The sequence below is a fragment of the Chaetodon trifascialis genome, chromosome 5 (assembly GCF_039877785.1).
Source record: "Chaetodon trifascialis isolate fChaTrf1 chromosome 5, fChaTrf1.hap1, whole genome shotgun sequence".
Taxonomy (NCBI): domain Eukaryota; kingdom Metazoa; phylum Chordata; class Actinopteri; order Chaetodontiformes; family Chaetodontidae; genus Chaetodon; species Chaetodon trifascialis.
This window is the reverse complement of record NC_092060.1, coordinates 31284445-31301986: the sequence shown is the minus strand read 5'-3', so window position 1 is coordinate 31301986 and position 17542 is coordinate 31284445. Positions and strand designations below refer to the sequence as shown.

At 43.0% G+C, this 17542-nt stretch overlaps 2 protein-coding genes across 2 annotated transcripts; both read left to right on the top strand.

The window, feature by feature from the left end:
- The first annotated feature begins 7535 nt into the window (after positions 1-7535).
- On the top strand, positions 7536-11760 carry rnf4 (ring finger protein 4). The gene is made up of 7 exons (XM_070962652.1): positions 7536-7610; positions 8865-9075; positions 9153-9232; positions 9663-9675; positions 9767-9890; positions 10207-10258; positions 10343-11760. The coding sequence occupies exons 1-7, from the start codon at positions 7599-7601 to the stop codon at positions 10490-10492; spliced, it is 642 nt and encodes a 213-aa protein (XP_070818753.1). The 5' UTR covers positions 7536-7598; the 3' UTR covers positions 10493-11760.
- A 1412-nt stretch (positions 11761-13172) lies between these two features.
- sqstm1 (sequestosome 1) lies at positions 13173-17359 on the top strand. Its single transcript, XM_070963272.1, has 8 exons — positions 13173-13458; positions 13831-13926; positions 14149-14429; positions 15364-15520; positions 15673-15741; positions 15848-16038; positions 16708-16879; positions 16965-17359. Exons 1-8 carry the CDS (start codon positions 13290-13292, stop codon positions 17126-17128), a joined length of 1299 nt encoding a protein of 432 aa, XP_070819373.1. The 5' UTR covers positions 13173-13289; the 3' UTR covers positions 17129-17359.
- The last annotated feature ends 183 nt before the right edge of the window (positions 17360-17542 follow it).

Below are 17542 nucleotides of genomic sequence, written 5' to 3'. Positions count from 1 at the left end.
TGTCCTCTGGTTGTTTGACCCCTGGACATCTGTCCTCTGGCTGTTTGACCTCTGGATGTCTGTCCTCTGGTTGTTTGACCTCTGGATGTCTGTCCTCTGGGTGTCTGTCCTCTGGTTGTTTGACCTCTGGGTGTCTGTCCTGTGACACGGCGGAGTCAAACCCTCCCTGTGTTTTTGATCTTCAGAGCTGAAGGAAGAAACAGTTTGAACGTCTCCAGATGAGAAAGCTTCAGCTTCATATGGAGGAGCGCTCGGACACCTGACAGGAGGACAGAAGGTATTTAATGAGCTTCATGAAGTCACTGAGCTTCATTAAAAGAACTTTCCTTTTCTGAACCTTCAAGGTGTCCAGTGGAGTTTTCCTATAAACAAACTCATCACGTATCCTTGAGATCTAATGAAGATGGGGATTTTAAGGAGACTTCGCAGAGTCTTCACAGTCACAATCATTAGACTTGATGTAAATTGCCTGTTTCAGCCTGATGAACATCACCTGTTCATGAGGAGGTGAATGTTCTGTTTCATACATTTTTTTTTAGAAAGAGTAAAATGAAGACGTTTATCATTTGAAGGAATTATATAGAAATATCAAAGCAGCTGATGAGGCTTCATCAGAGCAGCAGGAAGTCGAACGTGATTCCTCAGATGATTTTCTTAAAAAGTAAGTAAGATTCAGATTATTTAGATCGAGTTCACCTGAATGAACATTTTCATACCTGAAACAAATGCAGGGAGTCAGCAGACAGTATCTCGACATCTCAGAGTCCAAACACAACAAATCTGACTCCTCCTGCTCCTCCTCCTCCTCCTGCTCCTCCTCCTCCTCCTCCTGCTCCTCCTCCTCCTCCTCCTGCTCCTCCTCCTCCTCCCGCCCATACACGCTAAGTGAGGTCATTGGTCTGAAGATGATGGTATCTGACAGCCTGATTCCAATGATGCTAACGTGGTTCGCCAGTTCATCTTCTTCCTCCTCTTCATCCCTCCATTCCACCTCCTCACTGGCCTCTCCTATCTCCCCCCATATGCCACTCACTCCGTCCTCCTCCCCCTCCTGTCTCACCTGTGGCGAACATGGAGGAGTGGGGTGGGGTTCAGTCTGTCCAATGTTTTTGCTTCTCTGCAGAGCTGCTTCCACCCAGAGCCGGGACGGACCCAAGGGAGGAGTGGGGGAGGAGGGAGGGGACTGACGTCGTCTGCCCCCCAACAGAGGCGAGCAGGGCAGAGAGCAGGGGAGCCTCCTCCTCCTCCTCCCTAGATGAGGAGTGGAGGGGAGGGAGCAGTCGTCTCTGGTCTTTAGGAGAGGTCGGACAGGGGGTCCAGGAGATGATGCTGATGTGTCTGCAGCTGTGTCCTCTGCAGAACTTAGGTCGATGATGGTACGGTTTCCTGTGTCCCTCAGCTCCATCTGTGTCCTGTTACCTGTCACCCGCTCTACCTGTGACCTCCAGACAGGAAGTGGAGCAGAGGTCTGAGGACTCCAGGCTGATGTTGTTGTGCTGAGGCGTTCTGGACAGTAATGTAGTTGTTGTGAAACATCAGAGGCTTCCTCCTCCTGTGAGATGCCTCCCTGCAGGTACTCCCTGACAACAAAACAAACAAATACCAGGTGAACAGATGTTGTGGACAAAAAGGATTTTGGGAAGTGAAGTTTGTTGGTTTGTGAAAACAGAACTGAACTGTGTCAAACTGCAGCTGCTAAACTATAGACTGATTCTATAGCCATGCTAGCAGTTGAGGTTGTACTTGAGCTAAATGCTAACATCAGCATGCTAACATTCACCATCTTAGTTTGGCAATTACAATTACAACTTGTCATGTGGCAGACACTTTTATCCAAAGAGATGTACATATGAGATTTTCATACATCAAGAGTACACTACAAGAGTAAGTGCTCTAACGCAACTTTCTGGTCCAACTGAACATAGGTGCTACGAGGCAGTGCTACGCAGTAATGAGAACACAGAGTTGGTTTTTTTATATACTCTAGAGGGACTGGCCGGGATGACAAGGAGCTCAGTCTTTAACAGGTTAAGCTGAAGGTGGCGCTCCTTCATCCATGCTGGGTATCGTCGAATGGTATGAGAAGCCATGTGAGTGGATGACTGCTGAAGTGCGGTGGTGTATATTGAAAAGAGAAGGGGTCCAAGAACTGACCCTTGAGGTACACCTTGTGGACAAGCAGTGGGATTTAGACACTTCCAAGATACTGAAAAGGAGGTAGGAGGAGAAGTAGGACTCAATCCAGCGCAGAGCAGATCCTGAGAAGCCGAGCTCAGCGAGTGTGGAGAGGAAGATTTGGTGGTTAACTGTGTCCGATAGGTCGAGCAATAGTAGAAGAACTGCTGTCAATCTTTATATTATATTATATTATATTATATTATATTATATTATATTATATTATATTATATTATATTATATTATATTATATTATATTTTTAAGAACATTCTTCAGGGCAGTACCTGGGAACTGACAGACCTGGGTTTTGGTTCCCATTTTTAAAAGAGGACTGGGGAGTGAGCTCCAGCAATGAGGTATCACACTAGTCAGCCTCCCTGGGAAAGTTGAAGGAGACTCTGGCTGATTGCTGAACCTCATATTCAGAAGTGATGTGGATTTTGTCCTAGATGGTCCTAGATCAGTGGACCAGCTGTTTAATCTTGCTGGGATACTGGAGTGGTCATGGGAGAATTGTTCATTCAGTCTCCATGTGTTTTGTGGACATGAAAAAGATTTATGACCATGTCCCACAGAGTTATCTTCTGGGTGTATGGTGGGGGTATGGGGTACCAGGGACATTACTACAAGTCTTTCAGTCCTCTTATAATCAGAGTGACTGACAGCTGAGTGTGAAGTCATACATGTTTTCATGAGTGTTGGACTCCATCAGTGTTGTTCCTTTCACTGATTCGACAGTTTAGCTGACTGTCTTTCTACCTGTGCCTCACCTGAGCATTTTAAGTCTGGTGGTCAGTATCAGATCCCGATCGGCTCCATCTGTCGTGGTCTGACTGATCAAACCTCCATCCAGATCTCTGCAACAATAATTCACAACAGCTGACCAGTATGACCAATTCAACCAGAATGCAAATACCAGGGACGGTCACATGACTCTGTAATGTTTCACCTTTGTTTTAAACACTCACAGATACTTTTCAACAACTGGGGGCGCCAATGTCAGAGTTCACACTCTTAACATGGAGGTTTTACAATGCTAATTAAAGTTATCAAAATAAAGGTGATCTGTTTCACATGAAATCAGCTTTAAGTAAAACAATAAAATGGTCAATGACACGTTTTACTGCTGCTGAGTTCAAATTTACTCTCAAACATATCAATTAGAAATCAGTTCAATCAATGTCTCTCAATGTCTCATAAAAAAATGTTACATTTTAGAAAAATTCAATATTAATTGTCTTTATTGGCCTTTTTTCTCCATGTTTTAATAAAAACAAGTCATGTCAAATGGTTTTGTTTTTAAAACTTTAATGAGTCCTTTCACAGCTTCATGTGTGAATATTTTCCTGCAGATTAAATTTGTTTTAATCCCGTTACTCCCTCAGTGTTCCACCTGTTAACTAAAGTGTAGCTCTGCCCGGCACAACAAGCCTTGCAATGGGATTGGACGCTGCTCTCATTGTCAGTTTGAATGACAGGTCTAGTAACACAGAGACCAACACTGTACAATAAAGTTTGAGGCTTGTTCACTTGTTCCCCGCTTCCTGTGTGACACAGTTTATAGTTTTATAGTTTATAGTGACTCTCTTGATCATTTGACATCACCGACAGAACTGCAGGATTCTTAGCGTGTGGATATTTGAGGGCAACATGTAATAAACAGGAAGTGATGTCAGACACATACTTAATGTTTTCTGTTACTGTTAAAGGTTTGATGACATCATCACCTGACATCCAACAGCAGAGCAGGCAGTCTTCGGGGGGTGGAGCTCAGCATCTCCATGATGGTAACACCCTGATAGACTTGATGTTTCCTCTCTGGGGTCAAAGGTCGAATCATCAGCTGGTTTTCTACTTCCTGTTTCAGTGAGACAGAAAGGTACTACTGTACCATCAGTACATCCGATGCTATTACTGATACTACTACTACTGACACTAATACTGATACTAGAACACTCCCGATACTACTGCTGACACTACTTCCAACACTACTACTGCTACTACTACTACTACTACTACTACTACTACTACTACTGCTGCTACCACCACCAACACTGCTACTGATACTTGTACACTACTGATACTACAACTGAGATTATTACTGAGGCAACTACTGACTCTACTACTGACACTACTACTGGACTACTACTGAGGCAACTACTGACACTACTACTGATAGTGTTTTGTGGTCTCACGTGGCCTCTGACTGTTTTGTGGTCTCACGTGGCCTCTGACTGTTTTGTGGTCTCACGTGGCCTCTGACTGTTTTGTGGTCTCACGTGGCCTCTGACTGTTTTGTGGTCTCACGTGGCCTCTGACTGTTTTGTGGTCTCACGTGGCCTCTGACTGTTTTGTGGTCTCACGTGGGCTGACTGAGTTTCAAACTCTACAGAACCACCTGAGCTATCAGGTATCGGGTTTAAGAGATCTATTGCTCCTCTCAGTCACACACAATTAATTTACCTAAATAAAACCCCTGTGGACACCTGGATACAGGAGCTGAGGAGGGATACAAAGCATCTGCTTGGTAACTTCAGACACTCTGTGTCATAAAACCAGTCCTTCACTCCCAGTTCAGCCAGTAAACAGAGTACTGGAGTTAAGTCAACATTAGAAACTAACATGTTACTACATTAACTGCATTTAACTGCAATTCTGTAGTACTTATACTTTACTGGAGTATTTCTATATGATGTTAGTTTGTACTTCTACTGCAGTACATTTATCAGACATTTACAGTTACTTTACAGACTCATCTTATAAAGTATATTTAAATACAGACAATCTAAGTAACTGTTGGATTAACTGCTTTTGTGATTAACTATTCGAAAGGGTTTCTACTCCGACCAGCACACAAACTGCTGTCAGCGTAATATCGTCCAGAACAACTTGAACTGCGAAAAACTGTCTAGGGTTGTCTCTATGCAGCCGTTCCTAATAAAGTGGACACTAAAAAAGTTCAAATCAGCTCCAACATTCTAAAGCACCAATAAAATTACTGTTATTATTACAGTATAACACATTATTATTATTATTATTATTATTATTATTATTATTATTATTATTATAGAATTGTAATATCAGCTAAATGTTTTCCAGATTTCTTAGTTTATATTTCAGCTGATCAATTACAGGAATTATTAGAATCACTTCATTAAATTATCAATTAATACATTATTAATTAATTATCGATAGACTGTTTGACTTTAACAAAACTTCTGCACAATGAAACATAAAAGGAAGCATCATCACAGCATACATCACGGAGTATTTTGTATAGTTTTTACCTTCTTTGGTTTGTTGAGCCACTTCCTGATTTTATTCATCGCTGCTGAAAATCTCTCGTTTCCCGCTTACACTCTGACACTGACTTCTACCTGTGCAGGTAGACAAGAGGTGGGCGGGCTTTCACACAGTTGCACAGTAATAATTTGATACCTGATGCGGCAGAGTCCAGGTGATCCCATCAATGGTCCTCCATCAATAACCAATTAACACTCATCAATAACTGATGATCAAACTGAGTACAGCAGAGCACTGTCAATTACACTGGCTTGAACAACAGGTTGTAATCTGATATCAATATTAATAATACAATATGAATATATATGATGAAATCTAGGATTATTTCTGGGTGTCTGTGGAGAAGATGAAGACATTTTCCAGTATTTTACAGAAAAGCAGAGAGATGAATGCAGTTTGGTGAAGAGGAGGCAAAAACATCAGTCTGAAGCGCTTTATTGGCTAAATGTGGAGCGCCCGGAGGAAAATTCAATTAAATTCACTTTTAAGTTAAGATAAGTTAAAGAAAGCTGACAAGGATTATACGCAGCATAGAGCAATAAAACATGCTTCGTTATGCTACACACACTGTCTGGCTTTGGTATGCTGGGCAGAAATAATACTGTAAATATACTGCATCAGTACTACATGAGCACAATGTTAACCAGTCCTGACAAATACTGCAAATATTAGACTGTGAGTGAGTGAGTGAGTGAGTGAGTGAGTGAGTGAGTGAGTGAGTGAGTGAGTGTGTGTGTGTGTGAGAGAGAGAGAGTGTGTGTGTGTATGTGAGTGTGTACGTGTGTGTATGCTGGATCTAAATAATACCGTTAATATGCCGCATCAGAGCTACATGTAGTAGTAGTAGAAGTAGTAGTAGTAGTAGTCCAGTAGGTGGCGGTAATTAACCTATAAGCTGTTTAGAGAGGGAAGAAGAAGAAGAAGAAGAAGAAAAAGAAAAAGACGAAGAAGAAGGAGAGGCAGGAGGAGGAGGAAGAGGGAACATTAGCATCAGCTGCTCGGCCTGAATAAATCAGTCAGTTTATGTTTCGGCTGTAATGTCTGTGAACGTCAATGCAGCCGTTAAACCCGTTAAACCACACAGCGGCTAACTGCTAACAGGAGAGAAACAGACTGACGGTGAGTGAAGATCTGCTGATTGGTCGATGCTAACCGCTAACTGTTGGTACCGGTGTTGTGTAAAAAAAATGTGTTTCTCCGTCGGTACTTTGAAACCTCCGATTAAAAGTCGAATTACTTTTTTTTTTTTTTTTAAGTAACGTCAATTATGAGAGAGTACTGCGACAGGAGACACTTTATGAAGGAGAACAGATTTGAGCACCACACCTGCTACAGCCGGCTACTAGCTAGCTGGGTGCTAACGTCAGTGTGTTTGATGTTAACTAACGACATGTATGCTGTGTGGTTGTTTAGCATGATGCTAACAGAACCGTCAGGTGTGTTCAGGGCTTCATGTTTACAGTCAGACAGATGAAACTCTGAATTATCGCTGTTTGTTTCTCCATCTGCGGATGGACTCTGAGGTCTGCTGTGTTTATGTACAAATACTACCATTTACTACCATATATTCAAGTACGCATATACAATTATTATATAGTGATATTATTCTTAAGTATATTCTTATTATTAGCCATATTTCTGTCATTTTTATAGCTGCTCTTGTTGTTGGTTTGCATCTCTGTCTCTGTGATGGCCGCCCACCCACAGCCTGGTTCTGCTCAAGGGTTCTTCCTGTCAAAGGAGGAATTTCCTCGTCGTGTCCACTCATTGGGGAATTATTAGGTCTGTAGATTAAAGAGTCTGGTACTACAAAGGCAGATTAATGTTTTAACAGGTATGTTGAGCCCACAGCCAGATATTGGATTTTCTCTTTTAACCTGTCTAGGTCGTCATGGTAACTGATGCTGCACACCTGCTCTGGTCAGGTTCTGTCTGTAGGGAGCCTACATACCTTCAGCAGATCATTCGTTCAGCAGAACGCTGATTAGAAAATCGATTAGTCTCTTGGATTTACTGTCATCAAACACAGGTTTTGCTGTGATTGGCTTCTAGAAATAACGTTGAACTGACTGTCTGATCTGTCTGTCTCTGTCTCCTCTGCAGCGTCTTCGGTCTCGACATGAGCAGCTCTGTAAGTTTTCTTTCTTTATATCTAAATATTAACAAATGAACTCTAATTAGACAGAATGTAACTTCTTCTCTTTCAATGATGTAAAGTTCTGTTTCTGTCAAAGTCGCCTTTACTCAGATCTGACCTGAGGTCAGTGCTTCAAAGTGTCGCCTTGAGATGTTTTCACAAAACAGCTGAGCAGGAAGGATGACATCATGATGACATCATGTTTCATGAGTGAGCTGATTGGTTCACTGGCCTGTGTCAGAGAGTGTGAAATAAATTTTGACTCATGTTCAGGAGCAGAAGTCTTAAATGGAACTAAATGATATTTAATAAATTTGAACATGTGTTTTCATAATTTTATGAAGTGTTTGATAGATTTTATCTGACTAAACTCATTAATTTAATTCAATTTAATGCATCAAACAACTTTATTTAGAGCTGAAATATGTACTATGGAAGTCAGAATTTTAGTTTAAAACATTCCCAGATTAAAGTTAAAAATGGTATTTGTGTTTACGTTATGTTAGACGTCTGCTGGCATTAGCATGCTAACCAGCTAGCCGTGGCCCGTCCTGTCACATGATGCCACTTTCTGAGAGGTCATCGGCCCTCTTTTACTTTTCTAAAGCTCTCAAAATGTCAGTAAGGGAAACATTCTTTCACACATTATCAATCAGAAAAATTCAAGTTTCCCTCTTTTACTGAATTTAAACGAACTCAACAGAAACGAACTCATCAAACCGTCTTTTCAGCAGCTGTTCTAGAGTCACATGTTAAAATATTCGCTTTTCCTCGCCAGTAATGGCCGCCCTCCAGATCCCAGTTAGCTGATGGCTGCACGGCTAACTGAGCTCACTACCGCCAGCTCACAGGGGTGCGGTTAGTGATGAATATACTATAAAGATGAATGAAAATAAAAATAAAATCTTTGCAGCCATTCAAACATCATCTTGAGCGTTGGTGGATCGTCCGAGCTCTTAATGATCTTTCTGAGCTCTTCATCTCTACAGAGGTAGCAGCTCCTCGTCACAGAGTCCGCCATGTTTCTACAGGAGCCCACAACAGACAAACCAAACACTGACTCCACAGAAGGACTTAAGTGTTTTTTCTGAGTTTCTTGGTCACCGTAGGGAGGGAGAGGAAGGGGAGCTCAGGTGGCAAGTGCAGCAGGTGACTCAGACAGGAGAAAGCTGTCACCTGTTCAGGTGAATGAAGCCCAGCCCACTGCTGTGATGTCATGAGTCTGTGATATGATGTGTGTGTGTTTAGGCTCAGAGGAAGAGGACCACAGGAAGTCCTCTGGTTTCCAGACCCAGCACCAAGACCAGCAGAGGGGCTAATGCTAACAGAGCAGCTAGGAGAGCGGCTAACAGGACAGCTAACAGACCAGCTAACAGACCAGCTAACACTAGCAGGACGTCTGCTGGTGACCCTGACCCCCACACAGAGACCATCGATGTGATGGACAACACTGAGGACAGTCAGTACAGATCGGTGCTCTGTTATTGATTAGCATTGTCAGATCTGATCAATAATCAATAACTGGTGTGTGTTCAGGTGTGGAGGAGGTGGTGGATCTGACCCGTGAGGGATCAGAAGCTGCAGTGGTCGACCTGACCAACAACGACTCAGTGCTGGTAAGAGCTAATACACACTAGTCGTACACACATTGTAGATTCGGGCGATAGGGCCCTAAAATATTACGATGATACTTCGAGGTATTTCTACCATCAGCAGATATTCTGGACAACTCGGCCGTCCTGCGCTGCGTCTTCTTACATATTACCGTGTTTTGTTGTGCGTCTGATGTTGTGGAATCAAAGCGCTTCACCGCGACTGAAGCCGCTGTGTTCAGAGCTAACGGTGTGACGTCATCACGTCGGAATGTTACTCTTATCACAACATCAAGTATTTGATCGTATTGAGAATTCTGCAGTATTACTGCAAAGGATGACACAGAGTACACAAAGAAATGCACACAGTGGGTCACTGAGTTTTGTTGTTCGAGAGAAAACTGACCAAACTTCTTCTTCTGCTCTTTGTGTTTGTTCTGCTGCGACGGTCAAGCTGCTGGACGAAGGTAAAACTTCATTCTGTCTGAGTTTCAGTCGACATGTTGAGAAGGTTCACTGAAGAAACAGTCCAACGTTTGTCTGGGTGTCCTCCATCAGGTCCTCAGAACAGCAGAGTCACCACAGGTGAGAGTTACGTCGTCAGCAGCGATGAAGACGAGGACACGCCCTCTGTCCTCAACACCACAGTGATGTCATCGCTACATACCAACAGCTCATCCAGGTAATAGACTGATCTGCTTGATCCCAGCTAATGTTGTTTTTAAAGCTTCTGTACAGCAAACAAGTGTTTGCCATCTAAAGACGTCAGTGATGGCGTCCTGAGACGTCCGCAGGCGTCCACGCGGGCTGGCAACGCATGCATGTTACTGCATATATGTAAATGTGTGTGTGTGTGTGTGTGTGTGTGTGTGTGTGTGTGTGTGTGTGTGTGTGTGTGTGTGTGTGTGTGTGTGTGTGTGTGTAAACCCTGTAAATCAGCTCCAGGTAATAGACTGCTCCCTGCTAACTACCCGTATGTGTCTCTCTCTGTGCCTCAGGTCGATTCCGGGGACGATCAGCTGTCCCATCTGTCTGGACTCGTACTCTGAGGTGAGGCTCAAACACACCTGTCACACACCTGGACAGCAGGTAGGATCCTGTGCTCTGACTGGCTGGTTGTTCTTTCCTTCACAGATCATAGAGAGCGGCCGTTTGTTCGTTTCCACGAAATGCGGTCACGTGTTCTGCAGCCAGTGTCTGAGAGACGCTCTGACATCATCACACACCTGTCCTACCTGTCGGAAGAGACTGACCCACCGGCAGTACCATCCCCTCTACGTCTGATATCACTCTGACATCATCACACACCTGAGCTGCTGCTTTTTTCAGTGACATCATCAATGACATCATTCAGTCAGTTTTTTTGCTGCTGATTTTTTTTCTGTTGAAACAAAAGACTTTCTGTCAGAGCTGCATTCTGAGTGATATTGACTTTATTGATTACTGTATATTATTGATCATATTGAATATCTTTGGTACAGTTTATTCTTCAGCTTTCAGCTCAGAATTCTGTTTTTGTTTGTCTCTTTTTTGGGCTGGACCTTGTTTTTTATTGTGGCTGATAAAACGTGTTAAAGTAGAAATAAATTTTATTGAATTCTGTGAATTTTTTTCTATTTCCATCTGAAACTGAAACATCATCACGAACAGATCCAGGCGAGAGCACACAGGTGTACTTGACGCACACCAGCACCACCAGAAACAGCATGTAGACAGGTGTTTAACGGAGCAGGTGACAGCAGCAGCTCGTTGTTCAGTTTAAAGCATCAAACGGTGACGTGGGCTAAATGTTAGCTTTGAAAAAAAAAAAATCTGGGACTGAAAACACTAAGAATGATTTCCAAAGTTGTGGACAGGTGTGTGGTGATGTCAGAGGATGGGTGTGGACCTGCAGAGGAGGGGACAGGAAAGAAACTCACTGAAAAAAGTAAAATCAGAAAATTGTCTGAAAAACATCAAAATGAAAAAAACTTTTAATGTCAAATTTTATTTCCAGCGCTAGAATTTAAAGTGACTGTTCTAACCCCACATGCAGTATGAAGTACTACAACTGTGTACTTCAATCCTGACACTAACAGGTGTGACGCTGTGAAACATCAGTCAAACAGGAAGTGATCACCTGATCTGATCCTCTCTGACATCAACTCACCTGAAAACAGTCAATTCATTTCATGTTTCTCATTGATCTCTGTAAATATCTGCTGATTGTGAATCTGATGCAGCGACACGTCTCACAGGCTGAAAGATGTGGAACGCTCCAGAAACACCTGTTTGGATCATTCCACAGGTGAACAGGCTGATTGGTCACAGGTGAGAGGATCATGATTGGATATGAATCAGTTGTTCATCGAGGATGGAGCGAGTTCACCGCGTTGTGAACACATGAAGCTGCTGTCAGTGAGTTCAGTTTGATTATTGATGACTGATTCTCTTTGATTGATTACAGCGAGTCCAGACGAGTCGTGGTTGTATCACAGACCTGTGCAGTAGTTTACAGAAGTATGTAGTTGTATGCAACAACAACCAAACACCAAAAATAAAAATACTCTATGAATGAAACATATTGGATTAAAACTATGACTGTTTTAACTTTAATGTAGCAGCTGGAGAAGATGTTTATTTTATTAATCTGGGTCCTTTATTCTATAATTCTAATGATGAGTTGTATGAATAATCTGAGATAAATAAAGAGGCAGAAAATGGAAGGACGGTACTTAAGTAACAGAATAAAAGTATTTAGGTCCACGTTGATTTATTGCTGCTGTTTTCTCTGTTTATTTAATATTTCGTCCTCCAGCAGTTGTCGGTGCACAGTGATGCATTCTGGGATGTCAGACCCTCCTGCAGTTTTATTGTATCATCAGTTTGTGTTCATGAGTCATTTCAGATTCTTCACAGCAGGTCATAAGACTGATGACTCACAGTCACCTGACACAAGCTCTGCTGCTGATTGGCTGCTGCTCCCATACAGGGTGATGTCACACCTGAGCAACTTCTAGAACAACAACAAAAAGAAGAAGACAAGACGGCTCATAGATCCCAAAATAAAACCGATTTATATCTGAAGTCATGAGCAAAGAGTGACAAACACAGATCAATAACTTTATTGATCCAGAATCCCATAAACACAATGAACGTCAACTGTTTACAAAATGAAGCAAAGAAATTGTTTTCAGATGTTTTGAATCTGTTGTTTTTGTTTGTTTTGAACTAATTTACGTTTTGTAAATAATTTCTCTCACGTGTTTAATGACGTATGATCGAGATTCATTGTCATTATATCTATTTCAATTTAATTTTTTCAAAGCATTCGAAGTGGAACCATTTGACCAGAAATCCCAAATTTATATTCAAATGATCTGATTTTTACACGTTTGATCGTATTTCTGATCAATATTCTCTAAACTAAAACATGAACTGGTCCATTAAGTTATATTTCTTATTTGTTTAAACTTTACATTTCTGATCTGTTATAGAGCTAAATTGATTTGTAGATTTATTGATTCAACAGAAATTGTTTTGGTAATTGATTAAATCAGATGTTTAAGATTCTAAAATGTGAATATCTGCTGTTTTTTGAACTTTGAACAGTTTCTGATATTTTATAGATCAGATTGATTCATGAGGAAAATAATAGGGTTTATTTCACATATTTAAGCTGTTTTGAGGTGATTTAACAGCTTATCAACCATTTCACACGTCGCTGTTAAATATTTCAGAGTCTGAACTTGATCAAAAATCCTCCATCGTGTCCCTCGTAACGATGACTCAGCGTTATTTTCTTTAAGACGAACTTCGTTCCGGTTAAACCTGATTGGTCAGGTGACTCAGAGGGGGAATTCCATGAAAGTGCAGAGTCACTCCTCAGCCTCTCATTGGTCCGCTGGGCGGGACTCCGTCAGTGGACCAATGAGAGGCCGCGTCAATATTTACTTCTCCTGACGACAGTGACGTTGATCACGGAAGTAAACAGAAGGGAGGCAGAGAGGATTTAAAGCTGCGTCACAAACTTTCTCACTTTGAGTGTCTGGAAGTCGAAGTCTGGTTCAGAATCTGCCGCGTGCCCAGTACCTGGAACGACATGTCGGTGACGGTGAAGGCCTACCTGTTGGGTAAAGACGAGTCGGTGAAAGAGGTCCGGAGGTTCGCTGTGGATCAGGACGTTTCCTGCAGCTTCGAGTATCTGAGCAGGAAAACTGCAGGAGTGTTCAGTAATCTGAAGAACAACGGCTTCAACATGTACTACAGAGGTACGAAGCAAAACTCTTCAGTAGCAAAAGTTCACCTTCAACATTTCATGGAGTTCTAAACGTAAAAACATGAAATCAACGTGAAGCTAAAATCACCTGTTTTTTAGGGGGAGTTCCGCACAGTGAAATCACTTCAGGTGTTTGAGACAAAACCCCCAAAATGATGCTTTACATAGAAGCTACAAGTTCTGTATGAACTCAGGTGTGCCCACTGACACCTGCTGGGGGGTTTACTTTACTTTATGGCGTTCATGTTCACTTGACAGCTGCTTGATTTTCTATTGAAAATGTAAAAACTTGGAAATGAACTAACTGAAACCAGCCATTAGTTAAATGTGACATAATGACGATGATGATGTGTGCGTATTTCAGATGAAGATGGAGACCTGGTGGCGTTTTCCTCTGATGATGAGCTGATGATGGGTCTGGCCTGCATGAAGGACTCCACCTTCCGCCTCTTCATCAAAGGTAGAAACACACAACCTCACCTGAACGTCACCTTTGTCACTGATAAAGGTGGAAAAGAAAAAAGTTATTGGAGGAAACTTTTTTTTTTTAGAGACCAGCTTTTATTCTCAAAGTCCAATTACAACACAGAATCAGTGTATTATGAAGAAACATTTTTTAGAAGGGATTTAACCAAAACTGTGCAAACTTTGTTTCTAATAAAGTTTGATTGAACTCTTTCAGAGAAGAAGGAGCACCGTCGAGACTTTCCTCTTCACGCCTTCCCTCCTTTCATCTTTGGCCACCCACCTCCTCCACCACCTGGAGCTCCTCAGGCCCCACCCCCTCACATGACCCCGCCCCCTACCCTCCACCCTAATGTCACCTGTGACGGCTGTGACGGTCCCGTGGTGGGAACTCGCTTCAAGTGTTCGGTTTGTCCGAACTATGACCTGTGCTCCGCCTGCCAGGCTCGAGGGACGCACACTGAGCATGCTCTGCTGCCCATCTGGCACCCGCTGCAGGTGAGGGGCATCATGGGAAAAGAGCCACTGACCGTGCTGACTGCCCACTTTGACTGGATGCAGCCATCCCTGCTATCAGAATGCACACATTTGATTGGCTGAGTTAGCTAGACCCAAACCAGCTTCTTCAAAATGTAAAAATCCTTTAGCCTCAACAGGGTGCTTCTCGTCTTCAGTAACAGACCAGACAAGGGTCACCCCTGACCCAATGACCCAACGACTGAACTACCCAACAGCCCTAAAACCCAACAACCCTGACCCAACGACCCAGACCAAAGGACCCAACAACTCAATGACCCTGACCCAATGACCCAACAAGCCAAGGACCCAGCAACCCTGACCCAACGACCCAGACCAAAGGACCCAACAACCCTGACCCAACGACCCTACAACCCAAAGACCCTGACCAAAGGACCCAACGACCCAAAGACCCAACAACCCTGACCCAACGACCCTGAAGCTGATGAGATGAGCCTGACGGATTTGTTCCTTCACAGTTAGACAAGTGGAAGCTTTACTGTTCTGACTCATTCAACCAGTTTAATTAAGCATTTTTAATGTTTTTCATCTTTAGCTGATTTTTGAGATAAAGATCAATAATTAAGACAGTAACTGGAAGTGTAAGAACTGTTTTCAGAAAACATCTGTGAGATGACGATGATGATGATGATGATGATGATGATGATGAAGGTGCAGAGGAACTACAGAGCAGATGTCCGGTTGAGTGCAGTTTGTATTTACGGATTCATCAGCTCACTGTGTTTCTTTAGTTCAGCAGGCTCGATATACTTCAATATTCTACTTTTAAGGTGACAAACTTATCGATTTTGGTCGTGGTTGGTCTGTGTGACATCAGTGGTGGGCGTGGCCAGATACTTAAAACCTGTGACTGTGGGGATGTTTTGGTGAACTGTTCCTTTACCGTCTGCTGCAGTGGTTTCCTCGGGGGAAGTGGATGAAGAGGATGAGACACTGCATGTGGAACCAGAACCTGAGCCATGCTCAGAACCTGAGTGCAGACCAGGACCAGGACCAGGACCAAGATCAGCCTGGATCCTCCAGACCTTCTGCTGGAGGCAGCGCCCCCTCTGGTCAGGGTTAGAAACTCTGTTATAATGAGTTTGTAATTCTCGGTTTCTTTACTAAACTGGAATCAATAAACTGATAGCTGAACGTTCTATTGATCATGAATAATTGTTCATCATTAATGACATCATCATTGACCTCTGACCTGTCTCTGTAGCCTCTCAGGCCAACGTAGACTTCCTAAAGAACATCGGCGAGGGCGTGGCGGCCATGTTGAGCCCGCTGGGTGAGTGATGTCACTGTCAACACCTGAGATCAGTCCAGGTTTCTGATTGGCAGCTGTTTGCTGTGAGTGAACAGGTGCAAGGTAGTGATGTCACGTATGTGTACAGGTATCGATGTGGACATTGATGTGGAACATGAGGGCCAGAGGACGAAGGTGAGCCCTCCCTCTCAGAGTGGGGGGGTGGAGGGAGACATGGAGACAGGCGGAGCCAGTGGTGAGGGTGGAGCCAACCATGGGGGCGGGGTCAGCAGTGAGGGTGGAGCTGACAGTGAAGGCAGAGCCAGTGTGGGGTCAAAGGTCAGTTGATCATGAACTTCCAAAGCTGTGACTCAAAATGTAATTTTTTAGTAACTTCCAAGGCTTTTCAAAGACTTTTCAAGACTCTGCAGTGGCCCCATAACCTCAGCAACATTTTCCTAAGAAAGTTGACGCAGTTCAGTTTTTCATTTATTTATTATCATTATTATTATTATTATATTATTATTATTGTCCTGGTGATGGACAATAGTCTCCCACAATGCACTGCACACAGGTGATGATCATCAGTCAAGAATCTCTTTACTCATAGTGAAAAGTTCCAATAATCAATATTTCATATGTACGGTTATCAGTTCTATAATGCAAGTGATTTGTGTGAAGGAACAAAACAAAATAAGTTTGATTATTTATTTATATTTTATTGATCTTTGATTTGATGTGTTTATTAATGAAATATTTAACTTTGGAAACTTTAGTATCTGTCCATTTTTAATTTGAACTCAACAGAAACTGTGACATCAGCAGCATCTCTAATGCCCAGCCAATCAGAAAGGGTGGGGTGGGAGGGGCTGAGCTGTAGTCCGGGGGGGGGGGGGCTGTGGCCAGTACCTCAGGTTCACCTGCTAAAGTCTGACTGTTACCATGGAAACGAAGCAGCTGGTTCATTAGTCTGCTCAGACCATCGTAAAGTGTGAATCTGCCCCTCAGGTGTGCAGAGACTCTGATGAGGAGTGGACTCACCTGAGCCCCCGAGAGGTGGACCCCTCCACTGGAGAGCTGCAGTCCCTCCAGCCAAGGGACCAGAACCAGGTCTTCCTACCGGAAGAGCAGGGTCCAACGGGTCTGAAGGAGGCCGCTCTGTACCCCCACCTGCCCCAAGGTAAGACCATGTCCTCCCCTTATCTGTGGGATTCTTGTGCACGGTGTCCCTGCTGACCTCTGACCCCCCCCCCCCCCCCCCACAGAGGCCGACCCCCGCCTGGTGGAGTCTCTGTCTCTCATGCTTTCGATGGGTTTCACCGATGAAGGCGGCTGGTTGACTCGTCTTCTTCAGGCCAAAAATTTCGACATCGGCGCCGCGCTCGACGCCATCCAGTATGCCAAACAGCCCCGCCCACACCAGCCCTGATGTCATCGTGATGTCACTGCTGACACATCATCTATACTAAACCAATGACATCGAAGCATGATTTATACGCCCTGTTGTTTCCTGTAATCTGAATTTCTAATCTGTCATCTACTGTTATTAATCAATGCTTTGTCTCATTAATCAATACTTTAACTGATTACTGTGCACTCTCTTTTTACTGACATGCTGCTGTTCTGTCTTCATCTGAATAATAAAAACATGCAGAATTGAGCCTGTTGGACGTGTTAAAGTTTAATCTCGTCTGATCAATAAATCTGTTCATTTATCCCATTTTGTTATTTAACAGTCAAACATACAAAGGAGGAAAAGTACTGCGAAAAGTACTCTAAAGTATAAAACTACAGTAAAATCATGGTAGACAGAACACATTCAGTGAACCGATCAATATTTCAT